Below are 27136 nucleotides of genomic sequence, written 5' to 3'. Positions count from 1 at the left end.
CCTTTGAAAACGTCCTCACTGTCGTCCATGTCTTGCTCTTGGTTGTCACTAGACCTATGCCATGATTGTTCTGCCATTTTAGCAAAACTTCGCAGGCCAAATGTTTGTTTATAACTGAAAGTATGGTGGTTGGCACATTAAAAAAATGTCCTTGTTTTACAAAAGCCTCAAATCATTGGGAGGAGCCCACTGGGTAAAGAGAAACTGGAGTCCTCTTGAAGCGAGAGTAAAAGGCTGTGGTATCAAACGCTGCCGCACAGGATGTGCTCTGAAGCCTATGGTGTTGAAAGGTGAACAGACAGACGCAGGCATGCTAGCAATGCCATCACGGAGCTGATTGCAGAGATCTCCAAGGAGGCACTGACCTGCATAGCAGCCAGATCTGACAGGAGAGAGAGCAGGAAGGCAATGAGCAAGAATGGCAACCTCAGGGCAAAAGACAGCAATGTACAACGCTGCTTTACACAGAAAAATAATTGAATCCTAAAATTTTGATATATGCCCACAATAAAGATACAGGCAAATGACAAATATAAGAAAGATCATATACTTAACTACCTGCCAGAAGCAACTGCCGAACTTTTAGCTTTCACACCAGAGGCAGCAGAAGAAATATATGGACTCATACAGGAGACCAGAGCATTCAGTCCGAACGTGTCAACCACTGCACAACTAATTCGACAATTCGAATTCCTTAGCAAAAAAGAAATCAACCAAAGACTTCATGCCACTACACTGATACATTACCATAAGAACAAGAGAATTCCGAGAGGGCTGAGAATCGCTCTAAAACCAATGTTGTGTAAAAATAGTAAACAATTCGTGGATAAATGGTATCAAATTCTCAATAAATGGGGAGGAGCCAAGATGGCGACCGGAGCAGACCTGTAGGCTCCCGGCTCCGCCAGTCCTTTTCAGCCGTACCGATATCCTGATTCTGATCCTGGCGGAATTGACGGCAGAGTGGGTGCGATGCGGCGCTGATCCCGGCGGTGCTTTCCCGGACCCTCGACCTGCCCGGCAACCGGAGATAGCCACTTGCCAGTCCGTAGCCCTGGACCCCGCTTGTACGGGCTCGTCCTGCCGTCCCTCGGAGACCTGCTGTCGGCCGGAGTGCTCCGTCGGCGCTGGCTGCTGGACCACCGACGTGACCCTTGAGAGGCGCTGCCTGAGCCCACCCACCTGAAGGGATTCATAGCGGGCGGAGGGACGGCGACGCTCACGAAGCTGATTACCCCATCGGAACGGCGCCTTTGTTTGAGGCTGCAGGTACGGGGTGAAGATTGCCCGGCCATGTTGGATTGCCCGGGACTGCCTGACCCCATGCCTCTCTATCCGGGATTGTCAGGGGGCGCCTAACCTGCACTGCGTGTCTCCCTGGCACGGCACATGCCCCCCCCGCCAGCATTGAAAGGGCGTATACTAGTGCTTTACTTATCCTGGTGACCGTCCCGGGGGTTTTGCCATAATGGCTTTGTGTGCTGACATGTTTTGTGGGGAGATGCGCCCGTCCTCGCCAGTGACCTGTGCTGCCCCGCCTGTAGGTGAGCCCGAGGTTCGAGAGATTCCCCCGGGACCTGTGGGACAGCCTATATTCTCTCTCGGCACCGTTCTGTCCGCTCTGTGCGACCTCCGGGCGAAGATGCACTGCTGCTACGGAAGATTGGGAGGCAAGCTAGATGACATGGCGTCTGCGCTGCGGTGGGACAATATCGATCTGGTTCCGCAAAGCTGCCGCCTGCCCCCGCCTACACTGCACGAGGACACGGCGCTTTCTTCGGCCTGTTGGACACCTGAGCCCGCTTCCTATTTTGTTGGCACCCAAGATCGCCCGCCTGACGGCTCCACCCGGGATACTTTGTTTTCCCTTACAGTGAAGAGTGCTACATTGTGGCTGGACTTATTATCGTGTGCGCCTCGGGATCTATCTGTGGCATTGCTGGTTCTACCGTCTGCTCCTGTGTTGTGCCCCCTGACTTTGCTGCCTACAAACTCGTGTACTCCTGGTGTCTCTGTGGAACTTTCTGCTACATTCGACGGATTTCCTGGTGACTCTTTGCGGCCATTTTGCGCTCCCATATTGCTTTCGTTCTGTCTCTCGCCATTTTGTTTCTTTGTTCTGCGGTGGGTGGGCCTCTCTGGGGCAGCGCATCTGGGGGTGTATCCACGTTCGGGCCAGGGCTAGGCTGCCTTTCCTGTTATCGGCTTCTTGGCTGGTTGACCGGGGTCTGGGTTTGGTTTTTTCTTTGCATCAAGATTATTTGACCGCTGTGAATTGCTGTTTCACCTTTTCTCCCCGGCCATATTGACTCTTTGTATCCGAAGGGATGGGTTTCCCTGGGGGGTTGTCTGCAGGGTTGCATTCACGATTGGGATAGGGCTAGGCTGTTTTTCTTTGCCATCGACTACCCGGCTGGCGAGAACGGGAATGGGACTGTTTTGTACATGCCTCGAGCGCGCACTGCGTGATGACTTTCTCCGCCTGTATTAGTGTTGCTATTTGCTACTGTACTGGGTGTTCAGGGTGGAAGGTTTTGTGGACTGCGATCTTCCTACCCCAGCCCTACTACTATGTCTCTTGCCCTAGGCGGCCAACAACCTCGCCCTCAGCATTCATGGAGCCGTTGCTACAATGACTGGTTATCCTGGCCGACTGCGCCTATTCTGTGATGTTATCGATTAATTGTACTTTGCAACGCACTGATGCTTTGAATGCGCAGCTCCTTTGCTTGATGGCGCTGTTTGGGAACGGTGGCGTCCATTTTGTCTAGGACCATCTCCTTTATGTTGAGTACGGCCATTTGGTCTCTTTGTTTTCAGTGGGGGCGGGCCCTCTGAGGGAGTCATGTTCTGGGATACGGTTGCGGACGGGCCAGGGCTAGGGGGCATTTTTTCTATGGCCATGTGCTTGATTGGCGGGTGGGATTCGGGCTGGGGCGCTTTTTCATTGTGTGTCGCTGTCCTCTGTGCTGACTTTCCCCACTCTCTCGTGTGCATAGGGCTGTCCTGTTGTGTTCGGGGTGGACGATTTACTTGTGGCCGGGGTGACCGGGAGCATATAGACTTGGCCCTGGGGGACCCAGTTTGCACGACATTTTATTATGTTTCTTGCGTTGAATGTGCTGATTTTCCCCACTTCAGTTTGTAATTGCTATGTCATGTTCTTTACTCTTGCTGATGGGGGGGCGTACTTTGTGCTGGCCGGGGATCTGAGTGTGACTGATTCTGCCATTCTTTTGTACCTATCTCTTCCGCATCTACTGCTCTACACGGCGTGACGGTTTTGTATGGCTGGGAGTCCGGGAGATCTGGTATTGGGTGGGCTCCTCCCCACCTTCTCTTTTTCTGGGAGTTGTGGATTGGTTTATTCTTTTCTCACTCCCTATATTTCAAGAGTGAGGGGTTCTCTTTCCTTTTTCTTCACTTTTCTTTTTCTTCCCTTTTTTCTTGCTCTATATTTCGGGTTCTTTAATGGGCGACAGACACTTTGCTGGGGGGGGGGGGTAGGCCGTAGCCTCCGCATTGGTGTAGGGTGGGGGGAGGGTTTTATTTTTCATTTAGTTTCTATGGGCCTTATTTTTCTATGTTTCTGCGCTTTCTTGCTCTGTTTCTGTACTGGGTCCGCGGTAGGGGTTGACGGGGAGGGGGTGGCGCTGTAGGTGGGGCGTAAATGCTGGCTAATTATCTTGTTGTTTTACTTTGCACCGCCATACTGTCTGTGGTCTTATTTTCCGTTGTTGTTCTCAATGATGATGCCACCTGCCTATGTTGTGATTCTAATGTGTGGACTCAGTTCCCCTTATCTCTTATTCTTTACTGATTTTTGTTTAGATGGGAACGAACTTAAAATTAACCTTTAATGCTCCTGTTCCTCGGTGACATGATTCTATTCAGTGTAACGTTTATTAATTGTTGCTATGTCATCTGCTGCCGCTGAGGAAATGTATTGCTTGCGATTGTGCTTCAAAGTGTCGTGGCCGGCCTGACGGTTGTGGGCCCGTATTTGTTCTTTTTCGTGCACAATAAAGGTTTTCAAAAAAAAAAAAAAAAAAAAAAAAAAAAAATTCTCAATAAATGTTCGCTCGACTTAATATTACTGATCATACAAGAATTATCTAAAGTGCTTAAAGAAATCGAGACAGATCTCAACAACATGAAAAAAGAGCTTGACAAATTCGCGGATTTACAAACTACTCTAGAAGATGTGAACAAGAAATTAGACAAATATGCCAAGAAAGTAAATGACAGAAAAGTCAGAAAGTACAAAAGAGACACCATCGATTACAAGTATGATGAAGTGTATACCTGGGCAGAAATTTACAACCAAAAGAAATGGCAACAACCCAAAACAAAACCCACAACCAACTCGTCACAAGAAAGTCTAGTTTCCGAATCAGATATCTCCCAAACCAGACAGCCAATCGAAAAAACTCAGCAACCAAGCACATCTACTAAAAAACAGCCTTTTTTAGATATCAGCCCAGCAGCCAACGCCCCCCCTGTCGGTACAACAGGAGAGGTAGACGAATCTCCAGAAGAAATAGCAGAACGAACAAGGAGCCAGAAAAACCAAAAAACGACTTAGTGATCAACATATCTTCTAAAGTGCTGACACCGGCACAGATGTCTGTGCTAAATAAAGGAACATCATTTGTGCCTACTTACAAGACTAATTTGGCTGAAACAGAGATAGCACTGTTCAAATTTTTCAGAACACTTAAACTTAAATACTTCTTTAAGGATGCTACATCGGTAACGGGAGAGACCACCAAAACATTCAAACCTAAGAGTACTTTTTGCGCACCCTACTCACATAAAACCATTGAAGTATGTGAAAGACTGATTCTTGCAGACATTCAAAAGATTAACTTTAACAAAAACACCAAAAGCAATCTCACCAAAACAGAATTGAGTACTATCATCTGCCTATCTAGAGACACTGAACTGACTTTCCAAAGAGCGGACAAAGGGGGAGCCCTTGTTATAATGGATACTGATTTTTATCAAGATAGTGTTAACCAACACTTGAACGACTCCAATACGTATATCCCCTTGGATACTGATCCTACAGAAGAATATCAAAAAACTTTAACACTAATTTTAGAACATGCTCTAGAAATGAAATGGATCGATGAAAGAACATATAAATACCTTGATACCAAATATCCCCGCAGGCCTAAAATATACATGTTACCAAAAATTCACAAAGACATGAAGAAACCACCATTTAGACCCATAGTGTCTGCTTGTGGGTCAATATCAGACAGTATTGGTAAATATCTAGATTGTTTCCTACAGCCAATCGTCCAAAAAGGACGCACCTATATCAAAGATACGACTGCTTTTTTGAATCTACTCAGAACTATTGAATTGGAACCTGACACAGAGTATTGGCTAGGTACAATAGATGTTGTATCACTTTACACATCCATCCCGCACAATGAAGGCCTGAAAGCCTTTGAATGGAACTTGCTACAAGACCAGGAATGTGAAGCAAATAAGATTTTTTTGATTGAGTTAATGCACTTTGCGCTGTATCACAGCTATTTCGAATGGAACAACAAGTATTTCAATCAATGCAACGGGACATCAATGGGCTTTGGGGGAGCACCATCATACGCTAATATGTATATGTCAAAATTTGAACATGACAACATTTTGAACAACACGAATTGACAGACCACCTAATAATATTCAAAAGATTCATTGATGATTTGTTTGTGATCTGGAGAGGCGAGAAAGAAAAACTTCTCACGAACATCCATGAACTTAATCAAGTGAACCCCAGAATTCAATTCACACACAGCATAAACAAAGAAACCATCTCCTTCCTAGATGTTCGAATAACCATCGTGAACCAAGACATACATACTCAGTGTACAAAAAAAACACCGATCGCAACTCCAGCTTATTGTTCCAAAGCTTTCATCCGGAAACACTGAAAAAACATCTTCCAACATCTCAATTCATTAGACTGAAAAGAATCACTTCTGATCAACAGATTTTTGATAAAACAATGCAAGACCAACAACAGCAATATCTTGATCGTGGATATCCCAAAGAGATTTTAGATCAGTCAATTAAGAAAGTAGCAACTCTGTCTAGAGAGAGCCTATTAACACCCAAACCAAAGACCTCCGAACAAAAGACAGTGTGTGTCTTAAAATTCTCCACAGCAGCCACAAAAATCAAGAAAATCATCAACCATCATTGGGCTTTGATTAAAGATGAACCTGACTTAAATAATCTGTATAATGACAAATTAACTTTTGCTTTCAAAAGATCGAGAAACCTAAAAGAAATGCTAACTTCCACAAAAGTAATCAAAACATCATATAAGGGAATGTCCAAATGTTTTAATTGCATACATTGCAATAATGTTATACAGGGAAACACATTTTTGCATCCATCTAAAGGTCACAAAATCAATCTCCAATATACAGGCAATTGCGACACCAAAAATGTGATCTACGCTATCAAATGCCCGTGCGGCAAAATATATGTCGGACAGACAGAAAGGAAAATCAAAATCAGAATGTCTGAACACAAAAGTAATATCCGCACAAAGCAGACAAAATCAGCAGTAGCCAATCATTGGCTTGAATGCAGTCACCAAATTGCACAGCTGAAATTTACTATACTGGAGATACTCCCACAACGATATGACACAGACCCATTGAAACAACGTCTACAGGCTGAATTCCATTGGATCAAAAAACTGAATTCCCTGCAACCAACAGGGATTAATGACAGAATCGAACATTCATGCTTTTTGTGATTTGCTACACAACACTTGGTACCACGAGAGACTCTCCGCACCTCCACCTTCAACATTTAGAACAGAGGCTTAATGTCGATTGTTTCATGTATCAACGACAACGACACATTATGTGTGATATATATACATCATATTGCTAATTTTATATATTTATGAATGTACATTTTCATTTTTTGACCTTTGTTATCGTTATGTCCAGCCCACTCCCCTGTTCTTTAGTTATACTCCTAGAATGACTATATCGCTCCTTCGCATATAGACCACTTCCTAGATCGCTCTCACGCACCAACTATATGTCCCGGGTTTGTTTACTTCCTGACCGCGCACCACGTGACCTTCCGTTCACCAATCGTAGAGTCTGAACCAATTTCTACCTGGTCCTCGGACCGCGAGTATTGAAAACTTTTAGACTGCAGTCTTATTTATTTATAGACGCGTTATGTTTCAGTCTTCCACCCTACACATACATAAAAGTCCTGTTTCCCCTATGTGGTTCTTTTCGTTGTTTCAAATTTGTCGCATCACGTGATCCCCACACACTCCTACAAGTAGCAACCTCATTGGTCCTTAGTTTATCCGACTAGTTCCGCGTTCGGAACCACGAGAGAGCAGTGCATTATCCTCCCCGTAAGCCTTCGGCGTGTTCACCCTTTCCCTTTTGTTCATTTCACTCTTGTACGATTCCCGAATTTAGTTAATCTTGATCCCAGTCAGCTCCCCGTTTTGTCATTTGTTCTAGTATATTTCATTATTTGTATTAAGTTAACCCCTGTGAGAATGCAAAATGATTGAAGTTATCAATGTATTTATCAATTAAGTTCAGACCCTGAATACTAAGGTCCTGTATGTTTTCATCCTTTAGGCCCCTGATGAAGGTTCAACCCGAAATGCATTGGGCGGGCATTAAATAATGCATGAAGTAATGCATGAAAATATTCATGAATGAAATGAATGACCATGAATTCTGACGAAAATATTTTTGGAAACGAATAAACTTATGAACTCATAAATAAAGTGAATGTTTTTCTTTAAAAAAAAAAAAATAAAATAAAAAAGCTACAAAAGCTAACCTAACAAGAAAAAATTGGAGGAGAAACCCATAGGTTTCATGTACAACCAGCGCGCCTTGCAGTGATATTATTATCACATCTTGAACATAGAAGCAGTAATTCTGACGTCTGACGTTCTTGTACAATTTTTGTAGATTCACTCGCCAAATGCCCTGTCTCCCTTGCTCATGCAAGATGGTAACGTTACTGTGTCAAATAAAACAAGCCCAGGAGTGCTGTCCGTGCATGTTTAATGGTGTGAATATGCAGCTATATGCATGTTTAACAAAGTATATATGCTGAAAGCTCGATTCAGATGTGCACACATTTGACAGATTGTTCAGGCTGAAGTTACCTAGCGACGCGATCTGTGGTGGGGGAGGGGGCGGGAATTGAAGCAAGCAAGGCGGAGAGAGGCACGCAAGGCTTAAAGAGCCTTGACAGAAACCCACATGGAGGCTGCGCATGTGAACGCAAGCTTGAGGCCAGCAAAAGCCTCTCGTAGCACTTTGAAAACCCCCTTACTAAAAGTCGAGCAAGCAGCGCATGCGCTGCTCTAGGCTCAACCTAAAAATGAGTAGATAAAACTTATATCAGTTTACCTTTCATAGCTGAAAGCTTATTAATCATTTATAAAATATTGCTATGTTATTTTTGGGAAACCGGTGATTTTTATTAGAGTATAAATATAGATAATCTGGATAATCTAGTAAAACATTTAATACACTGATTTTATTACGCTTGACAATTGCTCCTTTTTTCTTGGAAATTAGTCCAGGGAATAGAATTTAACACCATTCAAATGTGGCGTCGGCAATTGCTTAATGGAATTTTGCAAAGGCAGTCCTACTTTTATGTTGACCATTTATCCCTAGTCAGCAACAAATGAGAGAGTCAGGGAAGCAAAATAAGCGAAAGCACAGCGCGTTGTGTGGAAATAGTAACCTGACCCACGAGGTATGCAGCTGCCACCCTGCGCGCCGCTGCTCGCTCCCGAGAGCAAAACGCAGTGGAAATGAACATTAGAAAAGAGGTGGGACATGCACCCGCCTTTAGCCATTTGCGTGCTTTCATGTTTGAAAGACACACGCAAAAGCCAATCCAATATGTGGGAAGAGTCAGACCCACAGGGAGAAGCCACAAGAAGCCTCGCAGAGCAGCGCCTGGCCGCTGCTAGGCTCGACCTAAAAAGGAGGAATATCAGCAGTCAGTGAGCCCATTTCTACAGGGGACTCAAACGCACATCTTTTTCTTAAGCGGCATTGGACAGCATTGCAGCCAGGAGCTCTCCTTTTGGCATGCCCTACTTGTGTCATTTCTTCTGAGTATAGTTACTTAAAAGATTACATCTCAAAATGAAAGCAGAAGCACATCATGTTTAATCAAATTCTCACTGGGGAAAGCTCAAACTTCTAGCTTTAAAAATTCCAAGCAATAATACCCACTCATACTATCTTGATTCGGTCATAAAGACTATTAAGGAGGGTTAGTGGTCTGTGTGACAAAACATAAAATTGCTGGAATTTGAATCAGGCTGCAATAATGAACAAGACTGAGTGGCCATCAGTCATAAGCAAGAAGGCCCAATCGGTGTGCGGGCAAAACCAATTAAGCAATGTACAAATCTGAGTGCACAAGCACGTCAACTACAATATGAGGCACTGCAAAAGGCAGTGGAAACCAGCAACTGGATGACATGTTTCAAAATATAAAAAAACATAAATAGTGTAGATTATAAGTACAACTGCTTCTCCTGGTTGTCATTATGAACACGTGGCATTCTGAGACTATACTGACAAGTGTTAATTTTCAGAAGATGCACTACAAGGAGTGCTCCACAACAGCTTCATCGTGCTAGTTTACACACTGGATGAAGCAGAGAGGTCAGGGCGGGCTATCAACACCGCAGTCCCTGCAAGATACACTTTTAGCTACCCACGTATACTGTTGGGCTCTCCATGTACTTGGGAAGAGTAATGGGTGCTGTGAAGTGGTAGTTACTGCTCAGGTGGAAGATCCAGGATGCAGAAGGTCCGTATGTGCCAGAAAGGAAAGCTCATTCAGCCAGCGATGCCATTGGTACTATAAAAGTCTGAAATGGGAATGCATCACTAGGTCTACTAAATATAAATTAGAATGCTAGTGATAAGAGCTGCACCAACAATCCGCTCTTTCCTCTTTTGGAGTTTGTCAGGGAGTAGTAAGTCGACAATAACCTTTGTAATCACCATGGAGTTGCGATTTGCCAGGGCAATACTGTTTCATACCAATGCCCCACAATTCCTGAATGATCACTTCAATGTCTGAACAAACAATACTCTGCCATTTTAGAGGTATATGTTCCTTCAGGGTAACCTGTATGGGAAAGGTGTTCACAGGCTCACAGATACTTTGAGGAGATGCAAAAATGAGGCAACACCCTATCAGAAAGGAAGAAGTCACAGACAGGTACGTTGTATTGAAACCCATCTGGAGGAGTGTAGAGGTAATTCAAAACCTTTGATATAAAAGTGATATAGTCAGTACACATTCAATGCAGTTGATACTAATAATATTGACATTCTGACATCATTCCCAAAAAGGTGATGACTCAAATGAAAAGTTGATGTTTTCACTGACATGATGCCAATGAAAATAGCACTCAACTTCTCAAAAGTTACATACTAAAGCAATGACAGCTATACAGAAGCAGTGATAGAATATATTATATCATTCCTGAAGCGGTGATTTTGCTGATCAAGCAGTGGCAGAAATACTGCACCACTTTGAGTATTACTGCTATGATCTGAGAGCAGCAGCAATCACAGCAATGAAGAAGCCAGGATTACATTGCAGCAGCGGCGATTCGGAAGCCAAGATTCCATTACATTTCATAAGCAGTGACAGCAATACTGAAGCGCTGGTCCCATTAAAGCTGCAGTGAAAGGAATACTGATGCAGAGTTCCCATTGAAGCAGCAGTCATAACAATGGTAAAGCGGTCATTCTGTTGCCAGGTCTGTACCCTCAAGCAGTCAAAGCAATGTTAAATCAAAGACAGCAAGAACAAAGCCTTAATTCTATTACAGAAATATCGACAGCAACATCAACGCCATTATCCCACTGCAGAAGCGGTGATAGCAATACTGAAGCTGAGGTTCTATTGCAGGAGCAGCAACAAAGATACTGAAGCTAAGGTTACACTGAAGAAGCACTAACAGCAACACCCAAGGCATTATCTTATTGCTGAAGCAGACAGCAGCATGGAAGCCGTAACTGCATTGAAAAAGTAGGGACAGGAACGAGGAGGCCAGGATTCCGATGAAAAAGCAGTGGTTACAGTAGTTATCTCCCAATTCCACTACTGAAGCAGGCAGCAGTACTGAAGCCAAGCCCTGATTCCACTGCTCAAGCAGTGACAGCAATACTGAAGGAGTGAGTCAAACATTGTAGAAGTAAAAGCAATACTAAAGGCATGATTGCGTTTTTGAAGCAGCGAGACTTGCTGAAGCTGTGCTTGCACATGAAGGGAAGAAGTCACGCGTCCATTCCTGAAGCACTGACAGCAATACTGAAGCCATGATCTCATTTTTTAAATTTCACGAACCCTGGATATATTGGACATATTCAACTGGAGCAGGAACTTCTTTCCCAATTAAACGATAGTCAAGTGATGCTACAAAAGACACAGCCATGCTCCACTGCCATTGTGGTGACGGTGCAGTCAGTGCATTGACCACACCATGGCAGAGTCGGACTGAAGAGGTGAGGGCATCCTTAGGATCATGCTACCATCACCGCCTCAGTGGCGCGATCAGTAATACTATTGATTCTAGGCCTGACTGTGATCCCTTGGAAGGCATGGGTGGCTCATGATTTGGTTCTCAGTGTGTGAGGATGGTCCGGAAACTGCATGCACCAACATGCACCGCGCTCGGAGCGCTAAAAAAGTGGTGGTCATCCACCACAAAACCCAACAGAGAGATCCTTGATAATGAAGAGGAGACATGATGCTATGTTGTCCTCACTGCTCATGCCTCGCTGCCCCTCTGGCTGGGCCCTTGTCCTTTCTCCTGGGGCATCTTAAAGAAGTGTGGCATGGTGCCAGAGGGAGGCTTCCCAGCTGCCCCTGGGATTTGTCTGCTTGGTGTCTCTGGGTGTAGAGTTCTTGGAGCTGTGGTTCCTGGCTGCATCTGGTCAAGGCAGGCCATCTGCGGCAATAAACCTGTAGGGATAAGAAATAAGAGACGAGCACTTAAAACTGCAAAGCTGTAAAACGAAGACCAAGTAGAGACAGATTGACCTGTAGAAGTGGGCACAAGATCAAACACAGACAGGCCTGTGTGCACAGCAAACTGCATATAGAGCTATGTAGAAAGAGCAGCGTACAGACAAGGAACTGCGAACATGGTTGTGCTGAGAACTATACAGAGCAAATAGTGTACAGGCTAAACTATGTGCAAAACACTGTGTAGCAAGACGTGCATAGTGCTGCTTAGAGAACTGTGCGCAAAGACAGATAGCCTTAAAAAGCTGACTTACAATGGAAAACTGTGTACAAAGAGCCATTCCTAAAGAGAGCAGAGAGAAGATAATAGTCAAGAAGCCAAGTGGAGAGAACGATTTAGAAAGAGTCACATACACAAAAACTGTGGTGATGGCGGGGAAGAAGCCTGACAGATCAGCAATGAGATTGGTCTAGCAACTGTCCAAATACATTGCGAGAACATCAGGATGGTAATATGTGCTTTGAGGTTCAAACGCGCTTGGTGCACCGCCTCTACACTCTCAGACGGAATAGAGAGCAGATAACACTGTCCAATTTTTCCTGCACTGACAGTTTTTTTCTGAGTGGTATATAAAATAATGCAATATATGATTAATTGTAGACATTATTTACTAAATCTCAAGGCAATATTTTAGCAAACAGCAAGGTAACAGTGACTGTAGAAAGAGGTAAAGCTTTGATTGTACTATTATTCCTTGCCTTATTACCCCTTTGCCTGAATATGATACGTCGTTATTACTGTTTGTAACAACACCTCTCTGAAACACTTTTCCCGAGCGACCCCTTGAAAATCCAAGTCAAGCTAGGGAAAGCAGAAATGCAACTGCTCAAAGGACCTAAAAATGCTATGATCCCTTCTAACAAATAAGCAAATGATCATCTATTATTGACAGGGAAATAAAGAAGAACCTGGCACTTTATCTGATCACTTCCCTTCCACTTCCTCCTAAAAGTTTGTGAGTGGCGGTTCATTAAAGAACGATGGCAGGCACATGTTAATTGTAAAGCACAAGAGACTAGTTATTATAATGAATACTACAGCCATCCCATATACAATACCATAAATAAAAACCGTAACTGCCCTTGGGACCAAAAAGATGGACATACAAATTGACAAGTTCAAAAATAATGCGGGTTTATAATGGAATAAGTCTACTTATTTATTTCAAAACTATGCAATCTAGTCTAGCCTAATTAAGTAACAGGTGGCTGAAAGACAGGATAACAGCCTGGATAGCTGAAGGTTACTAGCTGAAATATTATATAATATGGTAGGTGGCAGTTCTAAGACTGCATATTCAACCAGCTCGTCAAAAAGGAAGCCTGAGACACGGACTCTGACTGATCATCAGGCACCGGATTCATGTCCTGAGACACCCCCTTCCCGCTATAACGAGGACTAAGTAACCTTTCCCTAACTCATCGACACCAGAAACACAACTATAGACAGCAATGCTAATGAGACCAAACGGATGAGAACGGACTCCATGACAAACCTGCAGCAGTACAAGAAACCCAAGGAAGAAAGAGTTCATAAAAAATAAAAAGTATTGTTCTTTTATGAACCAGACTCGCCAGAAACTTCTGCTAACACCACAGGTATCTATGAGCTATTTGGCAATGCAGTTCATAGTGTCATTTGTGTTTTGTCAGACAGGAAGTTATTAAGCTGAGAAAAGACTGATAGTCTGATGGTCATTCATGAAACCAGTTGAAGAGCACCTTTGCTCAAAAATGGGTTAGAGCAAGGAAGGTTCATGCTATAAGAACAAGGGCGACCTTAAAGTCACTAGAGGAACTGTCCTCTCAGGTAAACTAGAACTAATTCTGTCCCAACCCTGATTGTTTTATTTACAAGAGCGTTCACTTCACATTGCTCCATAATCTTTGCCTCTGAGGGCAAATTGGAGATGGTGGAATTAGCGGAGAGGGTCAGCGGTTGATTCTAAAGCAGGTGTATTATATCTAAAATCGGTTTAGGCCTTAAAAGATGTGTCTTAAAGTGACTTATGTATGCATCTAGTTGCAGAAACAGGAGGCTGGGACTCCTTACAGAGTCTTTACTGCATGCAGGGATTCCTAGGTAATGATTAGTGACCTAATTCTCTAATTATTTCCTGGTCTAGACTATTCTAAATCAATGTTTTACAAAATATTAAACTATACGGATTGTGAGGGGAACCTAGGTTTCAGATGAGATTCACAAGCGATGACTGAAGTCTTTTTACTTTCGGTTTTCAAAGGACGGTACGGCGCATAATTCAGTCTTCTTCACTGTAAGCTGTGAACTTTTACAGTAATTCATTGTTAATGTTACTTAGAAAATGAATTGGGTACTTGCATGTTTTTCCTCTTTGCAGTTTCTGGCATGCAGGTAGCGTTTGAATGTTAACCACAGATTTGTTTTATGTATTGTGTGGATTTCTATAATGCACGTTGACGTATGTCCACTATGTACTATTATTATAAAGGTTTCACTCAAATTACTGCATGAATTGTGTGTAATTTTCTAAAATACTAAATGATTTGAACCGGAGATGTAGTGATGACGGGAGAAATAATTAGTTGAATATATTTTTCTTTTGCACAAACGTTACAGAGGGAGACGGCGGAAAGAAATGTCATTCAGTCCAGGTGAAGAAGTTTATCGCAGATTTTAAATAAGAGTGCATTTGAGTTTGTGGTGCTATCCATCACTTCTCACACAGGCTCGCTTCGCCCATCTCCAGCTGAGGACTACAGCCCAGCCTAAGTTTTTTCTGCGATGAAAAGAAGTGTTAAGACAGCGGCAGGCTGCGCTATTGGCGGATGCGGCGTCTCCTAATGGTTAATTCATACATTGAATACATACATACACTTGCCGGGAGCGTCTGTCGAGATGTTCAGATAGTGCATATATTGCCATGGTATAATGATGGAGGGCTGATACATATGCATGCAGAGGGGGACACAGATAGCATCATCCGCCACTGGACACCATCCAGAGCTCTACATGGGCTCCTCAACGGATTCTCCATTCATCTGAAAGTCACTTATAGGCGATGGCTAGAGAGGATAAAAGAAAGCGCCTTCGCTGCTGGGACATCTTCACAGCACGGCAGATATCAGCCAGAAACAGGCATCGCTAGTGCTAGGTCTCAAGGGCGGAGACTGCACCGGATCAGAGGCCCTGGAATAGCCTGTCATCCCCAGTTCTGCAGGGGCTGAAGGGGAAGAGTACAAGGGCACAGACATGGCCACACCTAGGGCAGAGGGGATCTTGACACGGGCACGTGGATACAAGACGCCACTGCCCGAAATGTCCTCAACCTGAGAAAGAAGTAAAGGTACAAAAACATTGTCTGACCTTCAGGACTCCACACTCCTCATTTGTCTGTCAGTGGCGGCTGGCATCTACTTTTAACCAGCATGTGAACAGTGCCCTCATTGGTGGGAGCGGCCTCTCTCGGTGCTCCCAAGGACACTGGATTCTTGCACTTGCTCTCAACCTAGCTCTGTGGCGTAGTAAGGGGGAGAGGTCCGCCCCGGGGCGACACGAGTTTTGGAGGCAGTGGCCTCCACCCCCCGCTCTTACCTGCGGCAACGCCAGCACCACAGTAGGAATCGCCAGCACCCCGACCCTCTCTTACATACAACTACAAGGACCGTCATGGGCGGCAACTAGTCTAGCTAATCCACTGGCCTAGATATCTTAAGACAGCGGAGTTGAGAGCTTTAAAGTGTGCATGTCTGGCTGGCCGTCACAAGACGATTCAGAAAAGGGGGTGGTGATGAACAGAGTGTCTGAATTAAGCAGACCACTCTTACCCAGTCCAAAGATCAGGGCTTGATCCATCACCGTTATTTAGCTCACTGCCCCATCCCAGCTCAGAACCTGGCTATATGCAAATTAGTCTGTCCCTGGCCCAGTGCATCATGGGAACAGGGCAGACCAAACTACCAAGCCAATTCTTCACCAGAAAGGAGACAAGCTACCGGGGACCGGTTTCTGGCATTTCAGCCTCGTCGGCCCGGCTTGCTTGAATCCTGATGGAGCAGTGAGCAAGGGACTCATGTCTGAGTATACCCTGCCACACCTATAGTGGCCAAAAACGATTCAGAAAAGGGGGTGGTGATGAACAGAGTGTCTGAATTAAGCAGACCACTCTTACCCAGTCCAAAGATCAGGGCTTGATCCATCACCGTTATTTAGCTCACTGCCCCATCCCAGCTCAGAACCTGGCTATATGCAAATTAGTCTGTCCCTGGCCCAGTGAATCATGGGAACAGGGCAGACCAAACTACCAAGCCAATTCTTCACCAGAAAGGAGACAAGCTACCGGGGACCGGTTTCTGGCATTTCAGCCTCGTCGGCCCGGCTTGCTTGAATCCTGATGGAGCAGTGAGCAAGGGACTCATGTCTGAGTATACCCTGCCACACCTATAGTGGCCAAAAACGATTCAGAAAAGGGGGTGGTGATGAACAGAGTGTCTGAATTAAGCAGACCACTCTTACCCAGTCCAAAGATCAGGGCTTGATCCATCACCGTTATTTAGCTCACTGCCCCATCCCAGCTCAGAACCTGGCTATATGCAAATTAGTCTGTCCCTGGCCCAGTGCATCATGGGAACAGGGCAGACCAAACTACCAAGCCAATTCTTCACCAGAAAGGAGACAAGCTACCGGGGACCGGTTTCTGGCATTTCAGCCTCGTCGGCCCGGCTTGCTTGAATCCTGATGGAGCAGTGAGCAAGGAACTCATGTCTGAGTATACCCTGCCACACCTATAGTGGCCAAAAACGATTCAAAAAGGGGGTGGTGATGAACAGAGTGTCTGAATTAAGCAGACCACTCTTACCCAGTCCAAAGATCAGGGCTTGATCCATCACCGTTAATTAGCTCACTGCCCCATCCCAGCTCAGAACCAAGTCCCTTGCTCATTGCACCATCAGGATTCAAGCAAGCCGGGCCGACGACGGCTGAAATGCCAGAAACCGATCCCCGGAAGCTTGTTTCCTTCCCAGTGTAAGAATTGGCTTGGTAGTTTGGTTTGCCCTGTTCCCATCATGCACTGGGACAGGAACAGACTAATTTGCTTATAGCCAGGTTCTGAACTGGGATGGTGCAGTGAGCTAAAAAACGGTGTTGGATCTAGCCCTGATCTCTTGACTGGGTGAGAGTATTCTGCTTAATTCAGAAACCCTGTCCATCACCACCCCTTGTTGTTAAATATTTTGTCCACCCTAAGCGTGGAAGGGTATACTCAGATGTGAGTCCCTTGCTCATTGCACCATCAGGATTCAAGCAAGCCGGGCCGACGACGGCTGAAATGCCAGAAACCGGTCCCCGGAAGCTTGTTTCCTTCCCAGTGAAAGAATTGGCTTGGTAGTTTGGTTTGCCCTGTTCCCATCATGCACTGGGACAGGAACAGACTAATTTGCTTATAGCCAGGTTCTGAACTGGGATGGTGCAGTGAGCTAAAAAACGGTGTTGGATCTAGCCCTGATCTCTTGACTGGGTGAGAGTATTCTGCTTAATTCAGAAACCCTGTCCATCACCACCCCTTGTTGTTAAATATTTTGTCCACCCTAAGCGTGGAAGGGTATACTCAGATGTGAGTCCCTTGCTCATTGCACCATCAGGATTCAAGCAAGCCGGGCCGACGACGGCTGAAATGCCAGAAACCGGTCCCCGGAAGCTTGTTTCCTTCCCAGTGTAAGAATTGGCTTGGTAGTTTGGTTTGCCCTGTTCCCATCATGCACTGGGACAGGAACAGACTAATTTGCTTATAGCCAGGTTCTGAACTGGGATGGTGCAGTGAGCTAAAAAACGGTGTTGGATCTAGCCCTGATCTCTTGACTGGGTGAGAGTATTCTGCTTAATTCAGAAACCCTGTCCATCACCACCCCTTGTTGTTAAATATTTTGTCCACCCTAAGCGTGGAAGGGTATACTCAGATGTGAGTCCCTTGCTCATTGCACCATCAGGATTCAAGCAAGCCGGGCCGACGACGGCTGAAATGCCAGAAACCGGTCCCCGGAAGCTTGTTTCCTTCCCAGTGTAAGAATTGGCTTGGTAGTTTGGTTTGCCCTGTTCCCATCATGCACTGGGACAGGAACAGACTAATTTGCTTATAGCCAGGTTCTGAACTGGGATGGTGCAGTGAGCTAAAAAACGGTGTTGGATCTAGCCCTGATCTCTTGACTGGGTGAGAGTATTCTGCTTAATTCAGAAACCCTGTCCATCACCACCCCGTGTTGTTAAATAGGCCGTCACAAGACGGCTGGCCTAAAAGACATGCGCACTTTGAACAAGTGCAAAGGCAGCCCTCTGCCCACCAATCTTCCTGCTGTCACTTAGCAGGCCCTTCACTGTCCTGAAGATGGGTTCAGGACAGGAAGATGAAAAATAAAATGGCAAGATTTACCATTTTATTTTTCATCTCTGGGCTTTGGGGGGCACGTACGTGGGGCGACGATCCTCAGCGCCATTGGAGGGGACGCCCATGTTGTCTGCACTACCGTGCAGAAACGCGGTTGTTAATACATGTCGATCAAATGACGCTGAAGATGGTGGAAGCCATGGTAATGAGGAAACCACATTAAAAATAGTGAAGTGGGGGGGGGGGGGAGCTACGACAGCAAGCAAGATGGCCGCATAGTCTCCCGGCTCCGCTGACCTCCGTCTTTCGCTCGAAGAACCTGTCATCTATCCTGATTTCCCGCCCCATATCCGTGTATATGAACTACTCTGCAGTCCGATGGAGCGATCCCGAGACTTTTCCGACATTGTGGAGTGGAGTAATGTCGAGGTTTGATTTGAGGCCTAACCCAGTCTGGAAGCCGGGGTCTCGAGTGCTGGTCCAGCCGGGTACTAGTTGAACAACAGCGGACCGGTGAGGGCAGCAGGGTCCGGTCCATGGGACTTTCGACATCTTTTGGATTGCTTTGCTGCCGATCTGCTGCCTGGTACCGTATCGGAGGTGAGGAGACGAGTGACGCCCGAGGCGGTGTGGCGGGGGTCCCTGACCCGGAGGCCTAGCGTTTGCATCGCCGGTGCCTTTGGGTTGGAGACTTGGCGCGCACTAACACATGTTGACGATCTGTCCCTCACGGTTCATTCCTGCTCCGACTAATCTTACCCCGGGGAAGGCGACTCTCCGTGGGGATCACTATGCCTGATGTTATGCGGAACCCGGCGGAGCGGGCTAAGTGCGGACCGTCATTGCGGTCAGTGCTGGCAGCCCTTGAGGCACTTCAGGTGACTATGGAGGCCCAGGTTTGGAATCTGATGTCGGCAGCGGATGGAATTAGAGGGTCGGGACCGGACCCTGACTCGTTGCCCGGGACCCGGCGGCCAGCTCACCTCCCGACAGACACCCCAGCGGTGCATTCAGACCCGGTGCTTGGAGCTGCGCCTGCCCCTACAGAAGTGGAACTGTTCGAACATGCTTAGATCGGCGTTTCCACTATATGGTCGGAATCTTTGGTTTCGCAGCCGGCGGAACATTTAACTGCTGTTCCCATTCTGGAAACTTTTGGTCGGAACTGTGAACTGTGTTGGATTGTGTCGCACCCCCTTCCCAGCTGGTCCATCAAGATGGCGGATGGGACAGTGCCTGGCCTTGGAGTCGGGGAGGGGCATCGTTGGAACCGGCCGTCTACTTTGGGATTTGCCATCCTTTCTCCATCTAACAGACCATCTTTCGGCAACTTCTGTGTATATTTTGACAATTTGACGATGGGGCTCTACTTATCGGAGGGAATCAGCAAATTTCATCGACGGGGCCAAGGCTGAGACTGTTGTTTGGGGTTTCTCACTATGGTTTCATCGGTAACGGGATTGCTTTACTAGGTTAACGGAGACCGGGGCGGGGTTTATAGTTTCCTCCGGTGTACTTTTCTATTGTGGTCTGCTCGATTGTGTCAGCTTTGTGGGGGATTCTTTGTTAAGGCGGTGGGGAGAGACCGGGAATGCGTATGATATAACCCTCCTCCATTTCTACTTTTAGGGTAGGGGTTTAATTCTTCTTTCTTTCTCTTTGTTCTTCCTATATTTCGGGTTTCAGTTCTTTGGGGCGACAGGCACGCTGCTAGGGGGGTTGGCCGTAGTCATCTGCAGGGGTGCGGGGTTGGGGGAGGGGAATTTTGTTTTTCCTTATTGTTTCTATGGCCTTTTTTCTCTTTCGTATCTTTCCTTGCCTTTTCTTTCGCTTCTTCCCTTTTCGGGTCAGCATAGTGGGTCCATTCTTTTGTCAATTATTGACTTTTTTATCTGTGCCTATATTTCTCACGGTATTTCAGTATCATTGGGCGGGCGCTTAACTGGTGCGAACTGTGATTGTATGCTTGTTTATACTGATTTGTATGCCTTAGCGCCACTGTCTTAACTGAGATCGATCTAATTGTGGAATTCCTACTATTTTGCCCGCCCTTTCTGCGACTTTGTGATATTGTATGGCACCTGATCCTTCTATTTTTATATTGTAAAATGGAGCCTTTAGAATCCTGTCATTCGCATGGTATGTTCTATAGCCAGTTTTAATTTAAGTTGTGGTACATTCGCTTCCCGGGAGGCCGAGTCTTGTCCTAACTGACTTGCTGTGATGAACCTGATTAGCAGCCGGCCCTGGTGGTTGTAGGCCCATATTTGTAACTGGTTGAAGTATTAATAAAGGTTTTCCCAAAAAAATAATTAAAAAAAATAGTGAAGTTTGTTAAAACTCTCGTATAAATGTCTTTCACTGAACTGAGTCTTCCAGCAAAGAACATTCAAGAACATCTCCACTTTTTCATTTTATTTATCCTTTAGCTATCAAAAAGTACTCACTGTGGTGAAGTTTGAAACTTAATACACACTGCTCGGTTACAGCAATTCAAAATATTTAAGAGTACAGGTTCCGTTGCAGCAGAGGCTCCTCTGCTATGCAGAGGCACACGAAAAACAAAATGATCTATATTTCTTGCCTTCTTTCCTTTTTACTTTTTTTATTCTGTTTTTCATTTTCTTTCTTTCCGTGTTTTTTTCTTTTCTTGCTTTCTTCCTAATCTTTCTCCTTCTTCCATCTTTCTTTCTCCTTCCTGTTTTTCTTCTTTCTTTCCTTGATTTCTGTGCCTGCCTTCCTTTTCTTGCCTTTTCCTGCCTTCTTTCTTGCTTTCTACTTTTGTTTTTCCTTTGTTTTTTTCCCTTCTACTTCCTTCCTTCTTAGTCCATCCTTCCTTCTAGTCTTTTTTCTTCCTTTCTTCTCTTCCGCCTTTCTCTTTTTTCCTTACTTTTTGCTTTCTTTCCTTCCCATTTTCTTTCTTGCTTTGTGCATTCTTTCTTCCTTCCATTATTTTATTCTTTCTTGCCTTTTTTATTAATGCAAGATACTGGCCAGACCAATTGGCTTTTTTTTAGCAAACACCTTTTGATTTTTATTAAAATGATGTGCATAACAGTTACTTGTGGGGGTTTTCAGCCAGACTTCATCCATTAGCTTGTGCCACTCAAATTTTTCTTCCACCCACTCCAGCATGCATTAATGGTAAGTCAGGGCGGGGGTGGAGGAGTGCCAAAACGTGGAGTTCCACGGAGTTTGAGAAAAACTCTGCTCCACCGTCCCTAATTTAATTATTTTTAAAAAGACACTTACCTCCTGTTGTCTCTCTGGCCTGCTCCTCCTTGCCGTGGTCTCTCTCTCCTCCTAGTCGTCCTCGCCGTACTCATCCACCAAACCCCTACGCTGTACTTCTTGTGCATTTGCATGGATGTGGCGGCGAGGACGAGGAGAGAGAGAGCACAGCAAGGAGGAGTCAGTCCGTAGACGCCACAGCAGGTAAGTGCCTTTTAAAAAATAATTAAATTAAGGAGGTGGAGGGGCAGGCTAACTCTGCTTCGCCGCAGAGTTGACATTTTGCCTCAACTCCACGCTCTTAACGGAGCGCGGAGTAGGCAAAACTCTGCTGGTTGAGCGGAGTTCTCCGCCCGAGGTTAATTTAGGGGCAATGCTTCAGCCTACTTCAGCTATTGGTCGACCTCAATAGGAGTCACGTCATGCTGTTATTTCACAAGCACCATATCCATACACAAAGTAGTTCCCTTCAGTGCCAGAGATTACTATGCTAATGTGTGAGTTTTTTTAGATCGAAACATTTTTTGCCCTTACGCAATGTTTTTTCTTTTAGATTGATGAAAGGACCGGCAGCTTTCCAAACAGTAAAGCCGTGCAAAACCCATGACAAAACAACAAGAATTACCAAAAGGCTGTCTGCCAACGCCAGACCTATTAGCTTTGTCAATGCTTGTTATTCTTGCTACTTCTGTCCTCCTCCCTACCCTTTAAACTGACTGAGAAAATCCTTTTGGTATTCCAGAACAAAAAACATCAATGTTTCTGCTTCAGTATTCATTCCTTGGAGTGCCTTGTCTGCATATTGGAGGGCCTAAGATAATGGAACCAGAGAAAGGCATGTACAGCTAGATCTTTTGTTGACTTTCAGTTGTAAATGATGCTAGCTTTAACCGGTATTCTACCTTTACTATGCGGTCATTACTTCGTATTACCATTACTACGCATATTTTAGTTCACAGATGCCATAAATTAGCATGCATTTACTACGCATGCATTTACTACGCATGTTCCATTACTTAGCATGCACTTGCTACCTATAATGGAGTTACTGTGTTGGGTTTAGGTTTTGGGGTGCTGGGGTATTTATGGGGTTCAGGGTGCATTTAGGTTTTGGGGTGCTGGGGTAATTTCAGGGTTCAATGTGGGTTAGGGTGTAGGGGGTAATGAATATGCTACTTACCAGTATGCATCTGTTCTTAGCATGTAGAGCTGCTGACATTCAGATCTATAGCATAGATCGCCGCCTAGTGTTGGGTCCGGATGATTGCACATTGTTGTCCTGGAAGAGTCTTCGAAGTATCACGAGATAGGTGGCTCCTCCCCTGGACTACAGTGCGCATGGGCATCAACTCCATCCCCAGATTGTTTTTAGCCATTGTGGCGAAGATGGAGTAACAGTGTGAGCGATGACCATGCTAAGAGTAAGTTTGAATGCTGCAGCCGCTACAGGCGCCGGGGAGGAGGGCGGGCGATATGAATGTCAGCAGCCCTACATGCCAAGAACAGATGCATACTGGTAAGTAGCATATTCAGTTCGAGGCATGTGGGCTGCTGAATTCATATCTATAGCATAGAATAAATAGCAGTCCCTCCATTAACGGCGGCCGCCTGTGCCAGCTGCAGACGTTTGAAAAAGTGTCTTAAGAACAGCCTGCCCTACAGCTGCTTGGAGTGCACATCTACACAGTAGTGTTTAGTAAATGTGTGTGGTGTAGACCATGTGGCTGCTCTACAAATGTCTTCCAAAGGGATATTACCAAGGAAAGCCATGGAGGCCCCAAACTTGCGGGTGGAGTGGGCTCTGGGGGGGGGGACTGTTAAAGTGCGCTTAGCCTTGTGATAGCAGATTTGAATACACTTAACGATCCACCTGGCTATACCTGCTTTGGAAATGGGGTTGCCTTTGTGCTGGGCCGAAAAGGCAACAAAGAGTTGTTGTGTCTTCCTAAAATCTTTGGTTCTATCGATGTAGTACATCAAAGCTCGTTTGACGTCAAGAGTGTGGAGCATTCTTTCGGCTACTGTCTCTGGGTTTTGAAAGAACGCGGGCAGTTCAATGGTCTGATTGACATGGAACTGTGAAACCACCTTAGGAAGAAATTTAGGGTTAGTGCGCAGCACCACCCTGTTTGAGTGAATTTGTATGAATGGCTCTTGTACAGTGAGCGCCTGGAGCTCACTAACATGTCGCAGAGACGTAATGGCTATTAGAAAAGCCACTTTCCATGTTAAAAACTGAACCTCGCATGAATGCAGAGGCTCAAAAGGTGGGCCCATCAGCCTGGTGAGGACCACATTAAGGTTCCATACAGGAGCTGGCGGGGTCCTGGGAGGGATGACTCGTTTCAGTCCTTCTAGGAAGGCTTTAATGGCAGGCACTCTGAAAACGGAGAGATGCTGCCTGTTTTGGAGGTAAGCTGCTATGGCGGATAAGTGTATGGAATGGAAGCATATGCCAGCTTGCATTTGTAAAGATGTAACAAATAACAGATGATGTTGTGAGTGGATGCATCTAGCGGGTTGATGTTGTGTTCCGTACAGTAAATGACAAACTGCTTCCATTTTGCTGCATAGCAGGCTCTGGTGGTGGGCTTCCTTGCCTCCCGTATGATATTCATGCAGTCGGGAGGTAAGTTAAGGTAGCCAAATTCTAAGACTTCAGGAGCCAGATCGTTGAGCTGTTGCGGGTCTGGGTGCTGAATGTCGCCATGGCTCTGCGTCAAAAGTCTGGGCATGAGGCGCAGTCTTTGATGCGGTACCACGGAGAGTTCTAGAAATGTGGTGTACCATGGTTGGCGTGCCCACGTTGGAGCAACCAGGATGAGTGTCATCGAGTGTTGTTTTAGCTTTCGTGCCACCAGCGGTATGAGAGGTGCTGGGGGAAAAGCGTACGCAAATCTGCCTGACCAGTTCATCCATATCGCATTGCCCTGCGACTGTGGGTGAGGGAACCTGGCGGCAAAGTGTTGGCATTTTGCGTTTTCCCTTGTGGCAAACAGGTCTATCTCTGGATGACCCCACTGCTGGAAGTACGGGTGGAGTACTGATGGATGCATCTCCCACTCGTGCATCTGGTGGCTGTACCTGCTGAGCAGATCCGCCATCTGATTGTCCTTGCCCGGGAGGTGTTCCGCCATGAGGAAGATGTTCCTCTGAATGGCCCACTTCCACAGGCTCTGAGCCAGATGAGACAACTGTGGAGAGTGCGTACCTCCCTGCTTCTGAATGTAGTACATGGCTGCCATGTTGTCCGTCCGGATCAACACGACTTTGTTGCACAGATGTACTTTGAATGCCTTCATCGCCATGAAGATTGCCAGCAGTTCTAGGTAGTTGATGTGCATCTATTGTTGCTGCGTCGTCCATAGTCCCTGCACCGTGTAGTGGAGTACATGAGCTCCCCATCCCTGGAGAGATGCGTCCGTCGTCAGGATAAGTTGTGGCACAGGCTCCTGGAACGGTCGGCCTTTGCAAAGGTTGTGTGGATTCCATCAATGCAGAGAGTTGTATGCCCGACCGGTCACCAACACTAGGTCCTTTAACTGTCTGTGAGCCTAATTCCACTGACGTGCCAAGCACTCCTGAAGCGGACGCATATGTAGCCTCGCGTGAGGGACTATGAAGATGCAGGAGGCCATCATGCCTATCAACTGCATGAACACTCTTGCTGGGAGCGAGTGTTGCGCTCTGAACTTCTGGATGAGCGACTGAATGCTGTTGACCCTCACAGAATTGGGCTGAGCCGTGGCCGCCAGAGTATTTATTGTCGCGCCCAGATACTTCCGCACATGGGCTGGCTGAAGGTGCGATTTGGGATAATTTAGTGACAACCCCAGACTGTGAAGAAGGTGAATGGTGTGGGACATGTTGGCGGCGCACAGCTGGGCCGACTTTGCTTGGACAAGCCAGTCGTCCAGATAAGGGTAAACGTGAACGTTCTGCCTCCTGAGGTGCGCAGCCACTGTAGCTAGGCATTTTGTGAACACCCTGGGCGCCGTGGTCACTCCGAAAGGGAGTACCTTGAAATGATAATGCCGACCCTGAATTGTGAATCTGAGGTATTTTCTGTGTGATGGATGTAGTGGAATGTGAAAGTATGCATCCTTGAGATCCAAGGTTGCGAGGAAGTCTCCTTGGTTGAGCAACGGAAGAACTTGCTGCAGCGTCAGCATGTGAAAGTGTTCTGAGAGAATATACTGGTTTAGGGGTCTGAGGTCCAGTATGGGTCTGAGGGACCCGTCCTTCTTCGGGATTAAGAAGTACAGGGAATACACTCCTGTGCCTTCTTCCACCGGCACAAGCTCGATTGCCCCTTTTTGCAGCATGACAAGTACCTCCTGCTGCAATAAGTGCAAATGCTCTGTGGACATAGGACGGTGTTTTGGTGGCATGGTGGGTGGAGTGGATGTTAACTCCAGACAATAACCGAACTGGATAAGTTTCCTGACCCACCTGTCTGTGGTGATGGATTTCCAGACTGGCAGGAACTGCTGGAGTCTCCCCCCGACAGCTGTTGTGTGGTCGGGGGCAGTGGCAGGGCGTCACTGTTTGGTGGTGGCGGAGGAACGGGAGTTGTTATTTCCACGGCCTCTGCCCTTGGCACTGTTGCCCTGATAGCCGCCTCTACTCTGCTTGGTGTAAGAGGACTGCGCCCCACCTTTAGTGTATTGCATTTGCTGGGACATCTGGCCTCTGGAAGCACCTCTATTGCCTGAGCGACGAAAAGTACTGCTCCAAAACTGTTGGGACTGGAGAGCTCCCATGGACTTTGCAGTCTCGGTATCCTTCTTTATTTTTTCCAGGGTGGTATCCACCTCAGGACCAAATAACCTATCAGGGTTGACCGGCTGATTGAGGATGGTGGTTTGTATCTCTGGCTTGAAACCGGAGATTCCTGAATGAGCATTTCCGCCGCCTCTTTATACTGATTGGGTAGATGTTGTAACAGGGTCTCTAGTGTGCCATAGTGCGCCCTGTCATATCTGGCCAAGAGTGCCTGAGTGTTGGAGATACGCCAGATATTGGCTGCTTGAGCCGCCACCCTCTTCCCTGATGCCTCCAGCACTTTAGATTCCTTGTCTGGGGGAGGAGCATCACCAGTGGTTTGCGAATTCGCCCTCTTCCGGGCATTAGAAACGACCAGAGAGTCCAATGGCAACTGGCCCTGATGTAGGTAGGGTCGCCAGGTGCCGGCTTATATTTTTTTTCAATTCTAGGGTTGACCACCCTGGCACGTGTGGGTTCTTTAAAGATGTCTGCTGCATGTTTGAGAACCCCTTTCAACATTGGGAGAGTTTTGACAGTCTTTTCTGCCGTGGAAAAGGTATCAAAAAGGAAGTCCACGTCAACAGCGTCAGCGTGCAGCTGGACGTCGTGGTTTTTAGCCGCCCTCTCAATGAGAGCATTAAATGCCGCAGAATCCTCAGTAGGAGATGTTTTGACATTCTACA

At 46.1% G+C, this 27136-nt stretch overlaps 1 protein-coding gene across 4 annotated transcripts in view; it reads right to left on the bottom strand.

Moving 5' to 3' along the window:
* Positions 1-9183: 9183 nt before the first annotated feature.
* Positions 9184-27136, bottom strand: part of GPATCH2L (G-patch domain containing 2 like) — a 297460-nt gene continuing 279507 nt past the window's right edge. For all 4 annotated transcript variants that reach the window (XM_078659937.1, XM_078659938.1, XM_078659940.1 and 1 more), the window contains exon 10: positions 9184-12030. In XM_078659937.1, the coding sequence (XP_078516063.1) occupies positions 11837-12030 (194 nt within the window). In that variant the 3' untranslated portion in view covers positions 9184-11836. The remainder of the gene's footprint in view (positions 12031-27136) is intronic.

The sequence above is a fragment of the Lissotriton helveticus genome, chromosome 9 (assembly GCF_964261635.1).
Source record: "Lissotriton helveticus chromosome 9, aLisHel1.1, whole genome shotgun sequence".
Taxonomy (NCBI): Eukaryota; Metazoa; Chordata; class Amphibia; order Caudata; family Salamandridae; genus Lissotriton; species Lissotriton helveticus.
This window is presented reverse-complemented; position numbering and strand designations above follow the sequence as displayed.